General features: G+C 39.9%; 1 protein-coding gene across 1 annotated transcript in view; it reads left to right on the plus strand.

The window, feature by feature from the left end:
* The window catches only part of Clul1 (clusterin like 1), a 34,856-nt gene extending 23,318 nt beyond the window's left edge, over window positions 1–11,538 (plus strand). The window contains exons 7-8 of the mRNA XM_052750605.1: window positions 6,840–7,054; window positions 11,353–11,538. Coding sequence (XP_052606565.1) covers window positions 6,840–7,054; window positions 11,353–11,538 — 401 coding nt within the window. The remainder of the gene's footprint in view (window positions 1–6,839; window positions 7,055–11,352) is intronic.
* The last annotated feature ends 8,941 nt before the right edge of the window (window positions 11,539–20,479 follow it).

The following is a 20,479-nucleotide window of genomic DNA, read 5'->3' on the forward strand; positions in this document are numbered from 1 at the left end:
GAGTGAGCTTTTTTTTTCCTCACCATGTAGCTGGGGTGAGCTTTTAACCACAAAAACCATGTTCTGGGTTGTCATACTTCAGTTAACAAAAACAGTTAGCCAGAAGCAGAACTACAGAAGCTAAAAATCAAGGTTAGTACATTTAGAGAGTTTCCCAGAACGACTTGGATGGATTAGGTCTTTGTTTTCATTTTGGCAGGTGGTGCTGTCTACAATAGAGTTTACAGCCTGAATGGTACTTCCATCATGGAATCAGTTGTGCTAAAGTCTGGGGGTCTGCTGCAGTGCCACCCAAGTGAGCTGGGCCCTCCTCCGTCAATTAATAATCAGTATAGTCCCCCACAGACATGGCCAAAGGTCAATCTAATGTAGGTAATTATCTCAGGTGAGTCTAAGCTTTGCTTACAATTAAATCTAAATAGGGCAAGTTAACAAAATCAAAGTTCAGGAAAGACCAGATTCTTTAACTGCAAAGTTCAAAAGCTCTTGTACCCTCAACTTCCTCCAAAACAAAGACCACAGAAATATTTCTACCCATCGGAAGATCCACAGCACGATTGATAGAAACTCTTTACCCACCTGTCTGCAGCCTCTCCTCTGCCTTCATCAGTGAGTAAATCTCAGCAAACGTAGCTCTTTAGAAATGAGGAAGAACAGAATTCTGCTCTTGACCAAGGTAATGTAAAATACACACTGACTTTTAAAATATCATTAGAGAGGCTGGAGAGATGGTCCAGTGGTCAAGAGTGCCAACTGCTCTTATAGAAGGTCTGTTTGGTTCTCAGTATTCAAATCCAGTGACTCACAACACTTGTATCTCCAGTCTTCATGGGCATCTACACACATGTGCACATAAACACCCCCAACACCCCACATAATTAGAAATAAAAAGTAATGTTTAGAAATAAGATGCCATTAGATATACCATAATATGAATCAAGGTTACCACTGAGTTGTAATGTTAAGGATGAGTTACATACCTTTCTCTGTATTTTTAAATTTTTTTTTACTATAAACAAACATGTACACATACCTTGAATAATATTGAAAGTTATAAAGTATTTCTCAAATTTATTTAACTTTTCAATGTAGTATTTGTTTGATTTAATCATACTGGTTAGACTGGGGATACGGTTAAGGGCAAGCAGGAGGTCCTGGGCCAGAGTCATACAACAAAAACAAAAACAAAAGAATCAAAAGCAAACTATTTCTCACCCTGCTAAAGCCTACCACAGTGTCATATGTTTATAATCTGAGTATCAAGGAAGTAAAAGTAGAAGGATTAGGAGTTCAAGACTGGCTGTGACTCTATAATGAGTTCAAAGTCAGACTGGACTACATGAGACACTGTCTTAACAAGCGCGCACACACACACACACACACACACACACACACACACACACACACACACCCCAAGCAAAAACAAACCCAAACACCATGCTCAAGGTAATTATGTTTACATATTAATGTTCTCTGTTAAGGAAACAGATCTTTGCATCCTGTGACTTAATGCATCATAGATATCTTAAGTCTTTGCATGCTCTGAAATTCAAGAAGAATGAGGCTTTTATTCTAATACTATGCTCAACTAATAGGCAAAAGATGGTTTCAATAGCTTGCTGAACTAAACCAGTGCAGTGTTTGGGTAGTTACTAAGTATCTTAAACATCAATAATGTTCCCTTCCCCCTTTTGCTTAGTATTACCAGCCTGGGCTCTTATTTCTCAGTTCTCAGGTACACCGAATTTGTCAAGGGCAGGTTCCCTGGGCTACTGACAAGAATGAGAATACTTTTTGTTTCTCTTTCTCATTCCCTTTCCTCTTCAATGAACTTCACAGGAGCACAGCCCCTCTTTTAGGAAAAGAAATATTCACTAACTAAATGTGTTTACCTATTTCTGCACATCCCCCTTCAACCAATGCCTACCCCACCTTAGAATTTGTGTCAGAAAATTTTGACATCTAGAATTTGTCTTGATAGGATAACTTTCGGGAGATAGTAATTTTCATAGTTTTGATTATAAACTACTGTGTCCCACATCCCCGAAACTTTGGTTACCTAAAGCTGGTGAAGTTTACTCCCCCTGAACTGTTGACTGTTGGTGAATGAGATGCTGTTTTATCATTTAAAAATAGGGGTAACAGATCCACTTCATAAGGTCTTTTGTGCATTAAGCTATTGTCTGAAGTATCAGTGACTTTTACTATTCAAACATTTTAAAAGCCACTTGCAGGATTGTGTACAGAAGAAAGGATAGCTCAGTTGGCAGGATGGTTGTTGTGCAAGCAAGACCCAAGGTTAATCTCCAGCACCTATGTAAAAGGCTGGGCATGGTGCTAATCCTAACACTGTGAAACACAGACAGGCAGAGCCCTGGGGCTCACTAACCAGCCTAGCCTGATTGGCCAGCCCCAGGTTCTAGTGGAAGACCCTGTCTCAAAACAAAGTAACAACAAAAGAAAGTAGACGGCTCCTGAGGATGATCCTTGAGATTGACCTCTGGCCTTCTCGTGATTCACAAACGTGTGAATACAACTCCCACCCACCCCCATATATACACAGTATGAACTAATAAACTGATAACTTTCAAAAGCCATCCCACTCAAGCACCCCATCTATATTCTTTTTACATGTATTTCCTTCCACCTATTAATTTCTCCCCAATTGTCACAGATAAAGTAAGTCACATAGTATAAATGTATCTGATAACTACTCTCTATCAATGTGCTAGCTTCACATTACTGTACCAGGCTTTTTCTTTTGGGCTACCAACCAGCTCCCAAATCACGACACAGAGACTATTAGTTTTGAATGATTGCCCTACCTTAGGCACATTTCTTGCTAGCTCTTTAGCTTAAATTAACCTGTTTCTCTTTATCTACCTTTTGCCTTGGGGCTTTTTACCTTCTTGCTATATATCTTACTTTCATTGCTTCTCATGTCTGCTGGCTGGCAGCTGCCTGGCTGGCCCTGGGGTCTCCCTTATTCTCTCTTTTCTTCTCTCATTCTTCTTCCTCCTCTTGAGCCTAGATTTCTCCTCCTATGTATTCTCTCTCTGCCTGCCAGCCCCGCCTATCCTTTCTCTGCCTAGCTATTGGCCGTTCAGCTCTTTATTAGACCAATCAGGTGCCTTAGGCAGGCAAGGTGAAACAGATGCAACACATCTTTACATAATTCAACAAATGCAGCATAAACAAAAGTAACACACCTTTACACAGTTAAAGTAATATTCTTCAGCATAAACAAATGTCACATATCTTTGCCTAGGTAAAATAATATTCCACAACACATTAACATTAAAAATAACCACATAAATTATCTTACAGAGAAAAAAAGATTACTTTGGTTCATATGATTGGGATTTTCAGTCTGTGATTGGTTGGGCCCATTGCTCTGAGCCTGTGATGAGGCAGCCCAACACGGTGGAAGAGCAAAGCCTCTTTCCTTGTGTATAAGGAGAGAAAAGGAGAAAGAAAGAGCCCTTTAGGCCCAATGGCCTAAAGACCTTCCACTAGGCTCCACCTCCTACAGTTTCCATCACCTCTAGGCTAGGGATCAAGCCTTTAAGTCTTAGGTCTTTGGAAAATATTCCAGATCCTAACTATAGGAATGAATAGATGTGGCATATATCAGGTCATGCAGCATAAGTGCAAGATAAATTGTCTGTCACAGAGGTAAAATAGAAGGTAACAGATGTCCCAATGTGATCCCCATACTGTTAAAACTTATTTTTAAAAAAGCAATTCATTTTAAAATTATAAAGAAAGGAATAACGAAACTCCATGTACCCACCACCTACATTAAGGATTGAACATTACTAAAGCAGACGAAACCTAACTGTGTCACTCCTCCAGGTCACATTCCTTTTATCCCCCCAAAAGGAAATGGAGGGGACCAGAGTCACGTGCAGTGCCCCAGGTAGAGCCGGCTAGCATAACAGAGTCCCAGCAGCTGCATGTGAAGGCTGGACTGCTTTATAGAGACAGTTAATAAAATCCTGCTCCAAGACAAAAAAATAAGTAAATAAAGGAAACGGGGGTGGGGGGGGTGGCTGGAGATGCAACTCAGTAGAGCACTTCACTTGCATGCACAAAAGCCTAGGTTTCATTCCCCAGAATTACATAACTGGTGTGCTGGCACACACCTATAATCCCATCAACACAGGAGGAGCAAGAGCTCAAGGTCCACAGCCAGGTGTGGTGACTCAGGCCTTTAATCCCAGCACTCTGGAGGCTTGAGCTGGTGGCTTTCTGTGAGTTCAAGGCCAGCCTCATCTACATAGTGAAACACTGTCTCAAAAAAAGTAGATGCAAATGACTAATTTAGGTTTAGTATTTGTGTCTTTATTTTTACATATTTACTTATATACTATATGCATGTATGCATACACATTACACACATATATACACCATACTTAACAGTGTTTTAATGTTTAAAATTTTTACATCTGCAAATTATAATTTTAAATTTAAAATATTACTGATGAACCAGGTGTGGTGGCACACACCTACAATTCCAGCACTTAGGAGGCTGAGGCTAGAAAATCATGAGTTTGAACCCAGCCCTGTCTCAGAAAAAGCAAATGAAAATTAAAAAAAAAAAAACAAAACAGTCACATAAATAAACTGAGCCCACTACTTCTAGTCCAGCCAGAGTTTCAGGCCAGCCTGGACTACAGAGTGAAACCCTGTCTCAAAACAAATGAACAAACCAACAACCTCCCCAGCCCCACCAAAATCAAAGAGCTAGGTACTTGTAACCAAGGATAGAATGCTGAAATAAGAATGCAAAAGTAGGCGTATAGCTAGTTTGTATACAAGAGGACAGTAACAGTATAATCTTTGTAATTATAATTATTATTAGAAAAACAATTCACATCTTAGCTAGATAAAACAATTTAAAACTCTTCAATCCATAATTTTCATCTATCTAGTGTCATAGAGTCTGGCATTACTCAATACTATAAACCCAACAAAGGATCATTTTCCTAGAGAAATAAAGAGGGAGTCTTAAACAACAACATTGGAAAAGCATGCAGCGTTATTTTGCTGTATTTCCAAATTGTGAATATCCTCTCTTTATTTTGAGACAGAGCTTCACTCTGTAGTCCTGGCTGGCCTAGAACTCACTATGTAGACCAGGCTGGCTTCAAACTCAAAGAGAGCTGGATGCCTTTGTCTCCTAAATGCTGGGATTATATGGGATTATTACCCACAGCCCTGTATAATTTGTCTTAATATGTTAGTGATTATTTATTCTTATCTTCATTCAGTCTAGTTTGTAAGATTTATCCAAGTGAAAAATATTTTACTCCCATTCATTAATTCATTCATTGTATATTGGTCTGTTGGAATATCACAATTTATCCATTCTCTAGCTGAATGCCTGTACTGGCTAATTTATGTCAACTTGATACAAGCTAGAGTCATCAAGGAAGAGGGAGCCTTAATTGAGAAATTACCTCCATATGAAGAGGCTGTAGTCAAGCCTACAGGGAATTTTCTTAATTAGTGATTGAGACGGGAGCACCCAACCCACTGGGGCCACTTCTGGGCTGGTGGTCCTGGGTTCTATAAGAAAGCAGGCTGAGCAAGCAATAGGGAGCAAGCCAGAAAGCATCCATGATCTCTGCATCAGCTCTTGCCTCCAGGTTCCTACCCAATGTGAGTTCCTATCCTGACTTCAGTGATGAACAGTGATGTGGAATTGTAAGCCAAACAAAGCCTTTCCTCCCTAAGTTGCTTTTGGTCATGGTGTTTAATAACAATAATAACCCTAACCAAGACAGTGCCTTAAGTTTTGTTTTGTTTTCTTCAAAGTTCTGCTATTACAAAACATAGAAACAGAAAACTATTTGAAGAGGGCATAGTAGCTCATATGCCTGTAGTCCCAGAACTTGAGAGACAGAGTTAAGAGGACAGAAAGTTCAAGACCAAGACCAATCTGATTGGCATAGCCAAGTTCCAGGCCAACCTGGGTTATCAAGTGAGAACCCATCCCCCTTACCAAAAACAAAACAAAGGCAACTGTCATACATTTTATCAATTAATTATTCTATGAGTAATCCCATAGCTATAATTATAATATCATACTTGATACATGTAAGACAAAAGGTTTTTCCAAACATCACTGGTTATGATTTTTCACTGTTTTACTATTCATTTTGTCCCAATCTTAAGTAAATTTACTGTAAAGATTTCTTTTTACTCACACATCCACTTGTATTGTGCTTATGTGTTTCAGTTTCCCCCTTAAATGGGTTGGAGAGAATGCTGTGGAAGGGACAAAGCAGAGGCTTCTGCTTTAGTCAAGTTGTTTTGTGGGGAGAGAAGGGCTAATGGTCAACAGGGCTTTGCACTGTCCAGTCTAGTCCTGAGCCACACCCCAAACACTGTCCCCTTAAAATATAGGCAGTAGGCATGTGAGATTTTGGGGGGTTTTTTTTGGTTTTTTTGTTTTTTGGTTTTTTGAAACAGGGTTTCTCTGTGTAGCTTTACGCCTGCCCTGGATCTCGCTCTGTAGACCAGGCTGGCCTCGAACTCACAAAGATCCACCTGCCTCTGCCTCCCGAGTGTTGGGATTAAAGGCATGCACCACTACCACCTGGCCGGCATGTGAGATTTTTAACTAGAATGTCTTTTCTTTATTCACCCACTTCTGCTCTATAAAACCACATAATTAACAATTAATTAAGCCAGGTCTCATTTTAAAAGTGATCTGGCGACATTACTTACTACAAACAACAAGCATTAACTAAGAGCTCTGGGTCTTAAGCCCACACCATCCACTTTCAAGTTTCCTGGACCGATTCTCCACTATTTCTTTACCTCCTTTATAGACTGCCCTGATGTACCTGAACTACACATAGAATTCCTTGAGGCCCTGAAATTAGTCAATGTATCCAATCAGCAATATGATCAGATAGTTTGGATGGCCCAGTATCATCTGGAAGACACCACATATCTGATGGAAAAGATGCGAGAGCAGTTTGGATGGGTGTCTCAACTAGCAAGCCATAACCCAGTGACTGAGGACATCTTTAATTCAACAAAGGTAAGGACCCCGGAGCAGAAATAACACGTGCTACCTCCATTCTGCTAGTTACTTACTGACTACAGCTGAATTTGAAAACAAGTTCCAGAGGAATACGCATTACTCCATTGTGATTGCATCCAAGCCTGCTTAACTTAATGCAGTTCATGGTCTAGAAAGATGGCTCAATCTTTTACATCAGCCACCCATAAGATTGAGGTAGGAAGATCTTTGGTTCAAGGCCTGAATGGGCTACAAAATGAGCTCTGTGCCAGCCTAGACAACTTAGTGAGACCCTGTCTCAGAATATGACAAAACAAAAACTTATAAAGGGCTAGAAATGTGTCTTAGTGGTGGATTTGCCTAGCATTTCTGGGTCCTATACTGAGGGGGATGAGGTCATAGAATATGAAAGTATTTTAATCTAAAATGACTAATTCTTCCCATAGTTATAGGGTTGTAGATGATAGTGACACCTTGAACTGGCTAATATAGACTTAAGAAAGAAGACTTGTAGGTAAAGTAGAGTTCAAAATTAGACATCAGGGGCTGGAGAAATAGCTCAGCAGCTAAGTGCGTTTCTGTTATTGCAGAGGCACCAGATTTGATTGCCAGCACCATAAGGAGGTTTACAACCTTCCTTATCTACTGCTCCTGGGGATCTGATACTCTCTCCTGACCTCCTTAGGAACCAGGCATGCATGTGAGGTACAGACATAAATTCAGGCAAAACACCCATATTTGTAAATTAAATAAAAAATTAAAATTAGTCTCTAAAACTTAACAGCTGAGAAAGATTGGAAAAGGTCTTTAACCTTTCTAGGCCTCAGTTTTTCCAGTAAGATGGGAACACTGGAAGCCACCTTAAAATGTTTGTCTGTAAAGCCAGTGAGTTTCATAGTTTTTAAAAAAGTTAATTATAGCACTTACTAATTTTTCATGCAATAAACTAAGACACCTTAAAAATTAAATATCAGGGCTGGAGAATTAAATAGTTGTGGCTCAGTGGTTAAAAGCACTTGTTCTTACAGAGGATCCAGGTTTGATTTTGAGGAAGCACATGGTGACTCACAACCATCTATAACTCCAGTTCCTGGGGATCTGACACCCTCTTCTGACCTCCCCGGGCATCAGGCATGCACATGCACTTGGTACACAGACATAATGTAGGCAAAGCATCCATACACATAAAATAGACCTAAAAAGGGTTTTAAAATTAAATACCATCTAAAAACATACCGTCATCTTAAACTGCACCTAAGCTGTGACTCCCACATTTGATCATTAACTCTTTGCTGCAAAAAGTAACAGCTGGCTTTTCATTCTGAGCCATACATGTCTATGACCATACACAAATTGCCTTAGTTATTCAAAAGTGCTACATTGATTCCTGCGGGGTTAGCACTGAGATAGAAGGGTACAAGAAGCACAGGGCATAGCAACTAAATATGCAATACTCTGTGTAGTGTGATAGAGCAAATAAATATTACAAAGTAGATTTATTATACTGACTTACATGATATGCTGTAGGTAGTTTAAAAATGGTGGTCTGCATATTCAAGAGGCTGAGAACCAGTAGCTACTCAGTCCACTAGGATAGACACCTCAGCAACATCTTTCTAGTGTTGAAGGCATGGAGGACTCCTGGATTTCCACACAGGAAGCTAAAGCAGCTGGGTTTTGATATCAGCAGAGGATAGCAGTGGTTGTGGCAGCTGCAGTGGTGGCAGCAGCAGCAGCAGCAGTAGGGCAGATGCATTCACCAGAAGGGAGTGAAGGCAGGCAGGCGAAAGGGAACAGTCTTCCCCTCAGATCTCATCATATGAGGGCAGCTGCAGGAAGATGCCACCCACTCAAAGGGAGGGTCTTTCCCACTACAATTAATCTATCCAGGAAATATTATCATAGAACCATCAAGAGGCATATCTTTTAATTGATTCCAGCCCCAATAAAGTTGGCACCAAGGCTAATCATCTTAGGTTCCTGTTACCAGCTCCTGGTCTACCCACTGTTTTAGAACTCTGTTGGATCCAGGTACAGCTAGAGGTGGATTGTGGCAATGTTTTTATTCAGCATCCCCCTCTTTTCCAGGTTGCTTTCCTAATCCTCCTAAAAGTTGTACCTGAGAGGATCCCTTTAGTAATCAACTCGCATTGGGACCTCAGCCTAGTTTTAGGGAATCTGATATTTTGCTCTTTGTCAACCTGCAAGTTGTAGCATAGTTTGAAAGCTAAGTTTAGCTACTCATAACAAACACGTTAAAAGTGATGTGGCAAATGCCTATATGTAATCTTCTCAGCACTTAAGAGGTAGAAGCAAGAAGATCAGGAGTTCAAGACTGGACTCACTCACGGAAGACTCTGTCTCAAGAAATCAAAACAAGCCCAGTATGGTGGTGCACACCTGTAATCTCAGCAGTTAGAAGCCAAGGCAGAAGAATTTCAGAGAGTTCAAGGCCAGGCTGGGCTATATAACAGGTACCAGGCTAGCTAGGGCTACATAACAAGACTCCGTTCCACCCCATCTCTGTGTGTGAATATCTGGGCTCCATCCCTAGCACCATAGGTCATGAGGCAGATGGGATGAAAAGGGAGGGAGGGAAAAAATGGAAGACTGAGCAATTTTCAAAGAAACGAGGCTTATGTACTTTACAATTCTGAAGAGTGGGGAGTCCAAGATCATCGATCTTCTTAGCTTCTGGAGTGAGTCATGTGTGGCTCTGTGCATGCTAGGAAGGAGAAGCCAGCAGTGTGGAAGTCGAACTTGTGTGAGAGAGACTGAGGACTGGTAAGAGGGGAGGTGCCAGATTTGCCTCATAACAACCTACAGCCTGTGCTTATAATAACTGACATGGTGCTTCTAGATGTAGCTCACTTCAGTGAGATCTCATCACCTCCTAATGGCTCCGATATCTCTCAGTAACATTCCATTGACAATCAAATTCCAACACGAGTTTTCAAAGTCATAAATCCCACCCAAACCACAGCAGGTAATGATACTGTGTTCCCCAATTTTCAGATGAGGCACGGAAGACAGATTGTATCAGCTCACACAGGGTGAGCATTATGGGAAGCAGAGTGGGTTTTGCTCCAGAATCAGTGGGCTCAGCCACTTTGCTAAACTAAAGAATTGCCTGTAAAAGCCGTTCTTCTCAAAGCAGCTCTTATTTCATCATGGAAATCAAAGTGCAAATCATAGACCTGCAAGTGTTGAAAAGAAGCCTTTGTGTACTTCACAAATTCTAACAAATAAGAATGTTATGGCCCCTTCTTATTTACAGTTTACTATACAATTATGTATTAGACTAGGCACAAATGTTTTATAGAGTTTCCTATACGCATTATATTTACTAAAAGGCAAGTAAGTGAACAAGTTACTCAGACTATTCCCTTATAAACTAGAATTACAGCCAGGTATGGTGGCATGCACTTATAATCCTAGCATTTGGGAAATGGTAGTAGGAGGATCAGGAGTTCAAGGTCATCCTTAGCTATATAGCAAGCCCAAGGCCAGCCAGAACTATACAAGACCCTGTTTCAAACAACAACAAACAAACAAACAAAAAATAGAACTATTAAATTTGTTATTTTAATTTGTCCTTTATATTTTTGGTAGAGGAATTTATTGAAAAGCATTTCTTAAATAGTTCTGTTAAGATTACATCAAATTGAATTTAAAGTTTAGTTCCATCAAAATGGTTTTTAAAATACATTATATGCACTTGGGAATTTATTAAGAGACTAATTAAGCCAGGTACGGCAGCACATTCCTGTAAGTGTGACACTCAGAGATCAGGCGGGACTGTGAGTTTGAGGTCACCCAAAATATGTGAGACTCTTTTTCAAAACTAAATCAAACCAGACAAAAACCAGAGAGAGAGAGAGAGAGAGAGAAAGAGAGAGAGAGAGAGAGAGAGAGAATACAATGTACATGCTACTTGATTAGTTCTTGCCAAAATCACACATAAAACCATCAACTGTAAATTTCTTAGGAAAATTACAAAATTTAGCATTCTACATTAATGTCAGTAGGATAAACAAAAGCATTCTTTAAACATTTCATCAGCTCACTTGGATTTTCTGATTCCTCTTGGAGATAAGTGGTGCCCTTACGTGCATGGAGGTCAAAGGACAACTTGTGGGAGTGGGTCCGTTCCTTCCATCATGTGAGTCCTAGGGACCTAACTCAAATTGTTCAGCAGCAAGCACTCTTCTCCACTGGTCCATTTTGTTGGCCTGGGTTATTAATTTTGAATGTGTAGTAGGATATGGAAAACTTTTTACTCTATAATCCTTCTTCTTCTTCTTCTTCTTCTTCAGGCAATTCCAAGCATTCATGGAGGAAATTCTTCCAAACAGGATGAAATTATGGTAGACTCAAGCATTCTATCTTCCTCTAACTTCTCACTCCAGAGTTCTGAAGAAAGTGCTGAGAGCACAAATGTCATTGACTATGTGGTAGCAAAAGTTCTGCAGTATTTTAAGGGACCTTTTAAAACTTGGTAAGCAGAAGAGCTGATTAGAAAACCTTTGTTGACAGGGTAGGTGACTCATTAAAAGAAATAACAGAAATATAAGAATTAGCTAGGAACTATCAAATTTGCCAATGTTAAAAAGCTGTGTAAAATGTTCTTAGAAAGTCACACACACACACACACAAACATACACACACACACACACACACACACACACACACACACACACACACCTTTAATCCTAGCACTTGGGAAGAAGAAGTTGTCAAATCTCTGTGAGTTCAAGGCTAGTTTGATCTACATAGCCAGTTCCAGGCCAGCCAGGGCTATATAGTGAAACCCATATGTAGTCAGAAGGTTTTCTGTGTCCCACCAGGTCTGCAGGAGCTCAGACCCAACTAAACACACAGAAGCTTATATTAATTAAAACTGCTCGGCTATTAGCTCAGGCTTACTACTGACTAGCTCTTACACTTAAACTCAGCCCATTTCTGTTACTCTATATGTCACCATGTGTTCTGTTGCTTTACCTGTGTGCTACTACATGCTGCTCCCTAGACGGTGGGATGGCATCTCCTGACTCAGCCTTCCTCTTCCCAGAATTCTTCTTGTCTGCTTATCTTGCCTATACTTCTTGCCTGGCTACTGGCCAATCAGAGTTTTATTAAACCAGTGTACAAAAGCATTATTCCACAGCACCTATGGGGACATGATGACTTGAAAACTTATATTATCAGTAGGGATATAAGCTGGGTTTTCCTTTATTATTTTTCCCAAGGTTTTTGAGACAGACCCTTGTTGAATAACCCAGGCTGACTGACCTCCAAGCATGATCCATCATATCCAGCCTGGCTTTGCCTTTTGGAAAGGTATTTAACTATGCATCCAGAGTCATATAATTTCTTTTTCACATCATTCTACTTCTGGAATCAATATAAGGAATAAATCTAAATTTGCTGAAAGAATCAATGTAAAGAATAAGTCTAAATATAATGAAAAGTCCCCTTCAAGATTTATACTTGAACAGTAAAATAATGAACCTAATCTGATGGGTGAATATCTTTCTGTATGCTGCAAATATGTGTTGCTCTGATTCGTTGATAAATAAAGCTGTTTGGCCTATGGCAAAGGCAGCTTAGAGGCAGGCAGGAAATTCAAAGTAAGAGACAGGAAGAAGGCTGTAAGAGCCACCAGCGAGCCAAGGGCAACATGTAATGGGACGCAGGTAAAGCCAAGGAACATGTGGCAATACATAGATTAGTAGTTATGGACTAATTTAAGACTTAAGAACTAGCTAGCAAAAACCTTGAGCCATAGCCATGCGCTTAATAATTAATATAAGCCTCTGTTTGTTTACTTGGGGGATGCAAGTGGGAGAGATTTGTCCCGACCACCAGCAGGCCAAGACACATGAAATCTTCCAGCTACACTAATCAGTATCTAAAAATAAGAGCATGGTTAGGCAGATATTGCCCAAATCCATTCAGTATACTTTATGAAACTTAAAACATTACTTATAGAATTTGAATAAGGACCTGCCAACTACTGTGGCCAGGTCTATTATGAACCATTTTTGAGGTATTTTTTCCCTTATTTTATGGTAAAAGAACCTGAGGCATAGTCCAAGACCAAATGATCTCAAACTGATGTAAATCAGTTTACAGGAGAAGTGGAACTCACTGCTCCACATCACACAATGACCATTATGGCATTTGGTCCAAACAAACAAGACACAAAGATCTTGGGAATATGGCTAATCTTAAATAATTATCAAATTTTAATTCTAAATTACCATTTAAAAGGAATCTTTTTTAGTATGCCACTATCAATGTATAATTAAAGTCAATAATACCAGATAAACTGCCTTTCATGTCTTTGTCTCCAAGTTTTTTTAATCAATTTGTGTTTTTGTGTGTACATGTGTAGTAGGTGTAGAGACCATAGGAAAACATGTAGGAATTGATTATCTCCTTCCATCAAGTGAATCCATGAGGGATCAAATCAGGTCTTCTGAGATTTGGAGGCCCTTCTTGTCAGCCAATTGACATCTTCTCCATATATATTAGGTTATGACCCATGTACTGGGGAGGAGAAAATGAAGAATTCAACAAGATATTGTTCCAGAATAGCTCTTTCCAGCAGAAAGAACAACACAAGCACATGAGAAAACACACACACACACACACACACACACACACACACAAGTAATGAAAGGCTGGAATTACTGAGTTCATATAAGTGGCATCTGGAAAATTTGGGAGAGAGTTGTTCCCTTTCCAAGAGGGAGAAAGTTCTGACCTACATATATTTCCGTTCTCTCTTCCTTCCCGTCTCTCCTTACCCCTTTTCTCTTCCCATCCTTTCTTCTTCCTTCATTTATTAAAAACATAAGTTAACAATATATTCACGTAATCAAATGAAGGAGGTGGCAGAGGAGACTGTTATGCCCCAGGTGGTGAGAACAGAGTGCCACGGTACCAGGAGGATGTTGAGAAGTCCTACTCATCCTCTCCTACAGCAGGAACCCTCCAACCTACGGGAGTTTGGGTTTTTTCTTTAGTTACAAGCAAAGACCAACTCAGCTAAAGAAATGGGAGAATCCTGTGCAAAGGTAAATGATCCTGAATGGGCTGAGCAGGGACCAAGTGATCAGGGAGGCAGGAGCTAGGGAACCATTGTTTGGGGCATGGTGGTCAGGTGAAGTACTTTCATGTATTTCCTGTTTTCAACACCACCATCTGTTCAACGTTTGACTTGCACTGAGGAGCTGAAGTAGCCCATCTGATCCCTAGTGTCTGTCTCTGTCTCTAGAATAGGGACAGAGGGTTTCCTGACAGGCTCAATGTACTACCTCTGCTTAGGAGCTGAAACATCAGTAGATCTGAGTCCAAACTGTCACTTCTTTGGAGATGGCACAAATAAAGCAATAAGTACAGGTGAATGGAACACAGGTGGATCTCTGTGAGTTCGAGGCCAGCCTGATCTACAGAGTGAGATCCAGGACAGGCATCCAAACTACACAGAGAAACCCTGTCTCGAAAATACACACACAAAAAAAAAAAAAAGAAGAAGAAAGAAAGGAAGGAAGGAGGGAGGGAAGGAAGGAAGGAAGAAGGGAGGAAGGAAGGAAGGAAGGAAGGAAGAAAGAAAGAAAGAAAGAAAGAAAGAAAGAAAGAAAGAAAGAAAGAAAGAGAAAGAAAGAAAGGAAGAAAAATGAACACTCTCCTGAGCTTGCTTACTTAACTGAATTTCTGCTTTTTGCATCCAATAAGCATGGTAGGTACATTTGTCAGTGTTCTGACAAGCTTAGTACATTGGGATCTCATGCCTGTCTAAGGTCCAAGAAAGAAACTAAAGAAACAAACAGGAAATATGATATCCCCCTGGCATTTTTCAATTACATGAACATTTGTTAAGTGTTCTAAATACAGGTATATAGATTGCTAGGACATAAATTTGAAATTTATTGAGTAAAAAATATATATTTAGAACATTCTTCTGGAATGCTCACCAGCATCCCAGGTTCTGGATACTTCTTATCAGTTTTTAATATCCAGTGATTATCCTGAAGGCTTTACAGCAGTCAGCGAAAAAAGATCAGGGTGTGGTAAGAATGAAACTCGGTTCAGCCCGATTTTGTTATAACTGGTGCCGGACCAGGACTTCTAGTGTCTGGCCCAGATCATTTTACTTTAACCATATTTAAGCATAGCACAATTTTGGAAAAGCATATTCAGGTAACAATTAATTCAATCCAGTGAGTACAACAAAGCTTAAGACATGCTTACATTCTTAGCAAAGTACATACGACTTCATCTGTAAGATGGTTTCTTGTTGACTTAGAAACAATGCTTGAAATAAGGGTCTAGGAAGAATGACTGAGGTAAACGTAATGCCTATGGGAGTCAAGATTGGCCTGGCCCTAAGATCCTAAGATAACAAAGAAATCACTTATGCTATAGTAAAGTACAAAAGACAACTCTCATAAGGATGGATTTTATGGTCTAAAAGCAATGCTCAAGATTTAGGGAGAAAAGGTCTGGGATAAGTAAAATCATAAATTCTGGGAGATACAGGTGAAGCATATCTCCTCAGACAGCAAAGGCTCACCAGGTTGTAAAACTACATTGGAGAGGTAAGTTGTGTGTTTAATTTCCCTGGCTTCTCCAGTGCTTATCTGTGTGCACAAGGCCTTTTTGCCCTTTACAGTGATGTATTTATTTCCCCACACCACACTATCACAGGCTCCACAATTACAGGCTGTAACACAATGTCTTATATATCTTGAGTATTTAATAAGCATTTATTGATGGGCTCTTACCATCACTGTTGTGAAAAATACACTTGCATTTTTTTTAAAAGAGGAGAGTGGGACGTGAATAACAGAAGTGTACTAGACAAGGGCTGAGTGTATGTAGAATTTAGTCTCACATAAGAGGAAGGGGCCATCTTATTTTTATTTGTTTAGTGCTGAGGATGGAACATAGGGTATTGACCGTGTCAAGCACATACCCTGCCACTGAGCTACACCATAAACATTCAGGTTCAGCAAGCCATGGGAACTGTGATCATTTCTTCAAATGATGAAGTTAAGAATATCCCTATGTATGAGAGAGCTGGGCATGGTAAAGGCAGGAAGCTCAGGAGTCAAAGATCATCCTCAGCTACATAGAGAATTTCAGACAGCTTGGGCTATATGAGATCCTATCTCAAAGAGCCAAAAGGTCTGAAAGGGGGAGACTATCCACACTTGAATCTAGAAAAAGGAGTGGAGGGAAAACATGAAACTAGTCAGGGGACAATTAGAGAAGAGGAAGGATGCCAGGGTAGAGGAGAGGAAAGGGTAATAGGGAGTGAAGATAACCAAAGTGTGTTACATATGTATTTAAAAGTGAAGCTCATTATTTTATACAATTAATATGCACTAACAATATCCACATATGTAGGTTTACCATTACTTTGCAATACATTATTTTTTCTGAAAGCCAAGAACATTTACTAGATTACCTATTCTGAATTCTTACTCCAGCAAAAAAAAAATATGCTAAGACTATAGCTAAAAAAAATTACTGTTTTGAGTATTGATACTTTTGTTTAAAGGTAAGATATCCTGGATCCAACAAGATTTACCTCTTTAGCTGAGACCTGCAAATCCTAAGATACAATTCAGACTAATTACAGTAAACATTACAGGAAAATATGTTAGCCCTGTGTTATGAAGGGCTGTTAATATACTTATGTTGAAAGTCCTTTTTAAAAATAAAAGTGCAACTATGTACTATATTGAATGATAGATTAGCAGTCTGTATATTAAAATAAACATTAAATCACCTGGGTGTTTATATTCTGTCATTTCTACAAATGTATTGCTTTCATTCATTCTTTCTTTCCTTCTTTCTTTCTTTCTTTCTTTTTTTTGAGACAGGATCTCTCTATCATGTAGCCCTGGGTGTCCTGGAACTCAATATGTAGACCCAAGTGGCTGGCCTCAAACTCACATATATCCACCAACCTCTGCCTCCCAAGTGCTGGAATTAAAGGCATCCAACACCATGGCCTGCTTTCTTTTTTTTTTTTTCTTTTTTAAAAATTTATTTTAACTGTGTGTGTGTATGCCTGTGCTTGTGTAAGTGCAGGTGCCCATGGAGGCCGGAAGAGAGCATTGAATGTCCTAGAGCTGGAATTCCAGGCTGTTGTTAGCCCAAATCAAGGGTACTGGGAACTGAACTCAGTTCTTCTGCAAGAGTAGTGTGCTCTCTTAACCATTGAGCCATCTCTCCAGCTCACCAAATTTACAATGTAATTGTAACCACTCATGCATTCGTCATAATTTTCTTTATAGTTACACTAATAATAATTGGTGTTTGGGGGAACTGGTTAGTTCCTTTAATAATTGGGGTTCTAGACATTGCATTCCCACATACAAATAACACAAGCTTCTGACTTCTACCACCATCATTTCTACTATTATTAGCATCATCAATAGTAGAAGCAGGAGCAGGAACTGTTTATCCACCACTAACTGGGATAATCTAGCACATGCCGGGGCATCAGTAGACCTAACCATTTTTTCTCTGCACTTAGCCAGTGTATCCTCCATCTTGGGAGCAATCAATTTTATCACTGCTATTATTAATATAAAATCACTAGCCATAACACAATATCAAACCCCTCTATTTGTCTGATCAGTCCTAATTACAGTTATTCTCCTGCTCCTATTCCTCCCTGTCTTGAACTCACAGAGACCTGCCTGCCTCTGCCTCCTGAGTCCTGGGATTAAAAGCGTGCGCCACCATGCCTAGCTCAATTTAAAGTATCTTGTCCCAAACCTCCTTTTAAATATTAGTCAATCTTTGATTTAATAAAGAGTAATGGTTTCTGCAAAGTTATTTTTACTGTGGTAAAATACACATAGCATGAAACTTGCCATTTTAAGTGTAGATTTCTGAGGCATTGAGTACATTTATACTGTGCAACCATCACCACTATCAAATCTCCAGACATTTTTTCATCTTCTCAAACTAAACTCTATACCCATTAAACATTAGGTTCCCCTTCTTCTTAAACCCTAGCCCTGGCAACCACTATTCTAGTTTCTGTCTTCATGAAACTAACTACTCTTAGTTTGTCATGTATGTGGAGTCATACACTACCTGTCCTTTTGTGACTGACAAGTATCGTCTAGCTCAGTGTCTTCAAAGCGTCTGTCTTGTATCTCTGGTTGGTATTTCCTGCTTAAGCATAATATTCCATCACATGTATAGATCAAATTTTGCTTTAATATCTATTACCCACTACATGGGTCAATAGGTGGATGAATTCATCCCTCTTCCCACATGAGTGCAAAATGCTACTTTGAACACACACACACACACACACACACACACACACACACACACACACAAACGCGTGCACGCGCGTTTACATTGTTCTCTTAAAAGTCGGTTAAACAAGCAGGCTGAGTATAGTAGGCTAGCAGTCTTGAGTCTTAAGTGACTTTGAGGTGTATTATTAACTCTGACTGTGAGATCCAGCAAAAGTTCTAGTCTTTTAGACTTTAAGAGATATTTTCAGAACACTGCATTGCTACTTCTATTCTTTCATGGAAAGGCATTTTAATTTCCTTACATTTCTCCCTAAACTCTTATTTTCATTCTACTTTCTGCTAGAAATATTATCTACAGTATATTTTTAGACCTAAATATCCCTTGTTGATCAGTAAAACTAAACATCTAAAATTAAGATTTAAAATTTTAAAATAAATCTGTAACAACAAATCAATAGGTATGAAATATCCATTCTGGATTGCTACCATTGTAATTATTATTTGTGCACTATTGTATGGTGATATTTTGTGTATGCTCTAACAAATAAAACTTGCCTGAAGATCAGAGGGCAAAGCCAACCACCAGTCAGCCATAGAGGCGAGGCAGTGGTGGCACAGACCTTTAATCCCAGGACTTGGGACCTCATGGCTTTGCTCCCAGTACTTGGGAGGCACACACGCCTTTAATCCCAGTGCTAGGGAGGTGGAGACAGGAAGTGATATGGCTGGACAGAGAAAGGAATATAAGGCGGGAAGAGACAAGAGCTCAGTCCTTCAGGCTGAGGAGATGATGAGGTGAGAGGTGACTGTGGCTTGTTCCTTTATCTCTCTGATCTTTCAGCATTTACCCTGATATCTGGCTCTGGGTTTTTATTAAAACCAAGTAGGATTTGTGCTACACCATTGATCAAATAATACATATTACAAATTGCTATAACTATGAACTGAAAGTTATTTGTGGCTCTATGGTGACCTGGGCCAGCAGGTCATTCTTCAATGACAGGTCCTGAGAGAGAGAGAGCACCAGGAGATCAGAAGATAAGGAGATAGACATGTTTGGGATTGGAAGGTGCTGCATAAGCTATGCCTTGTGCCAAGCAAGCTTATTAAGAAGTTTAGGCCGGGCAGTGGTGGCGCACGCCTTTAATCCCAGCACTCGGGAGGCAGAGCCAGGCGGATCTCTGTGAGTTCGAGGCCAGCCTGGACTACCAAGTGAGTTCCAGGAAAGGCGCAAAGCTACACAAAGAAACCCTGTCTCGAAAAACCAAAAAAAAAAAAAAAAAAAAAAAAGAAGTTTAGCGTCTTATGTACTACTTCTAGGGGAGACTTGGGATGGAGTCAGCAGAAGCTATCATACAATGGGAGGAAATCAGCAGGAAGCTTATCAGGCGATGCTGCACAAGGGGCACACAGGGTATCTCAAGAACCTTACGGACCAAGCACACTGCAGCCTTGGGACTGATCATTGTAGCCCCTAAGGGTGGGAAGAGTTGGGTTCTCAGGATATGGAGCTGAAGCTCCCCAAGGCCATAGCCAGCTCTGCCAAACATGTTCCTGGTTTTGGAGGAGGATGTATGTTCCTTCTCCATACATCAGGGCCTCAGGGAAAGCCTTGGGTTGGTCTAGCCCTCAACACTAGGGAACGAATCTGGGTTCTGCTAAGTGTCACATCCTGGCCCATCTACAGAAAACTTGCTTGGGACCTTTCCAATCATTTGTCTCTGCTGAAAAATCGGTTCCATGAAGACCAGGTCCTTGCCTGTCATGTTTCTTGTTGACACAAGCAAGGTATTGCAATAGAAATGTTTGTTGAATGAATTAATGAGTGAATAAAAATGATGCTTTTTTGAGGATCATTTATTCTGGCTAACTTATATTCAGTAGCCACTTTGAAATGACCCTTTTCATCAAAACAAGGTCTTCAGTGAAGGTCATGATAAAGGGTTTTTTCATGAGAGTGGGAGACCCCACTTTTGGGTCTTGGTTCACCTTGATCAGCTGATCTTGGATAGAAAAATAAGATCAGACTTAACATAGAGAAAATTAACACAAAAATAACATGTTCCTGGAGGAGCTGGATAGTCTGGAATATTTTCTGCCTAGGATTCTGCTAGTGGCTAAAAAGTATGTGGGCTCCTTTTGGTTG

This window comes from Peromyscus californicus, unplaced genomic scaffold, assembly GCF_007827085.1.
Source record: "Peromyscus californicus insignis strain IS unplaced genomic scaffold, ASM782708v3 Scaffold_21__1_contigs__length_65335640, whole genome shotgun sequence".
NCBI classification, from domain to species: Eukaryota; Metazoa; Chordata; class Mammalia; order Rodentia; family Cricetidae; genus Peromyscus; species Peromyscus californicus.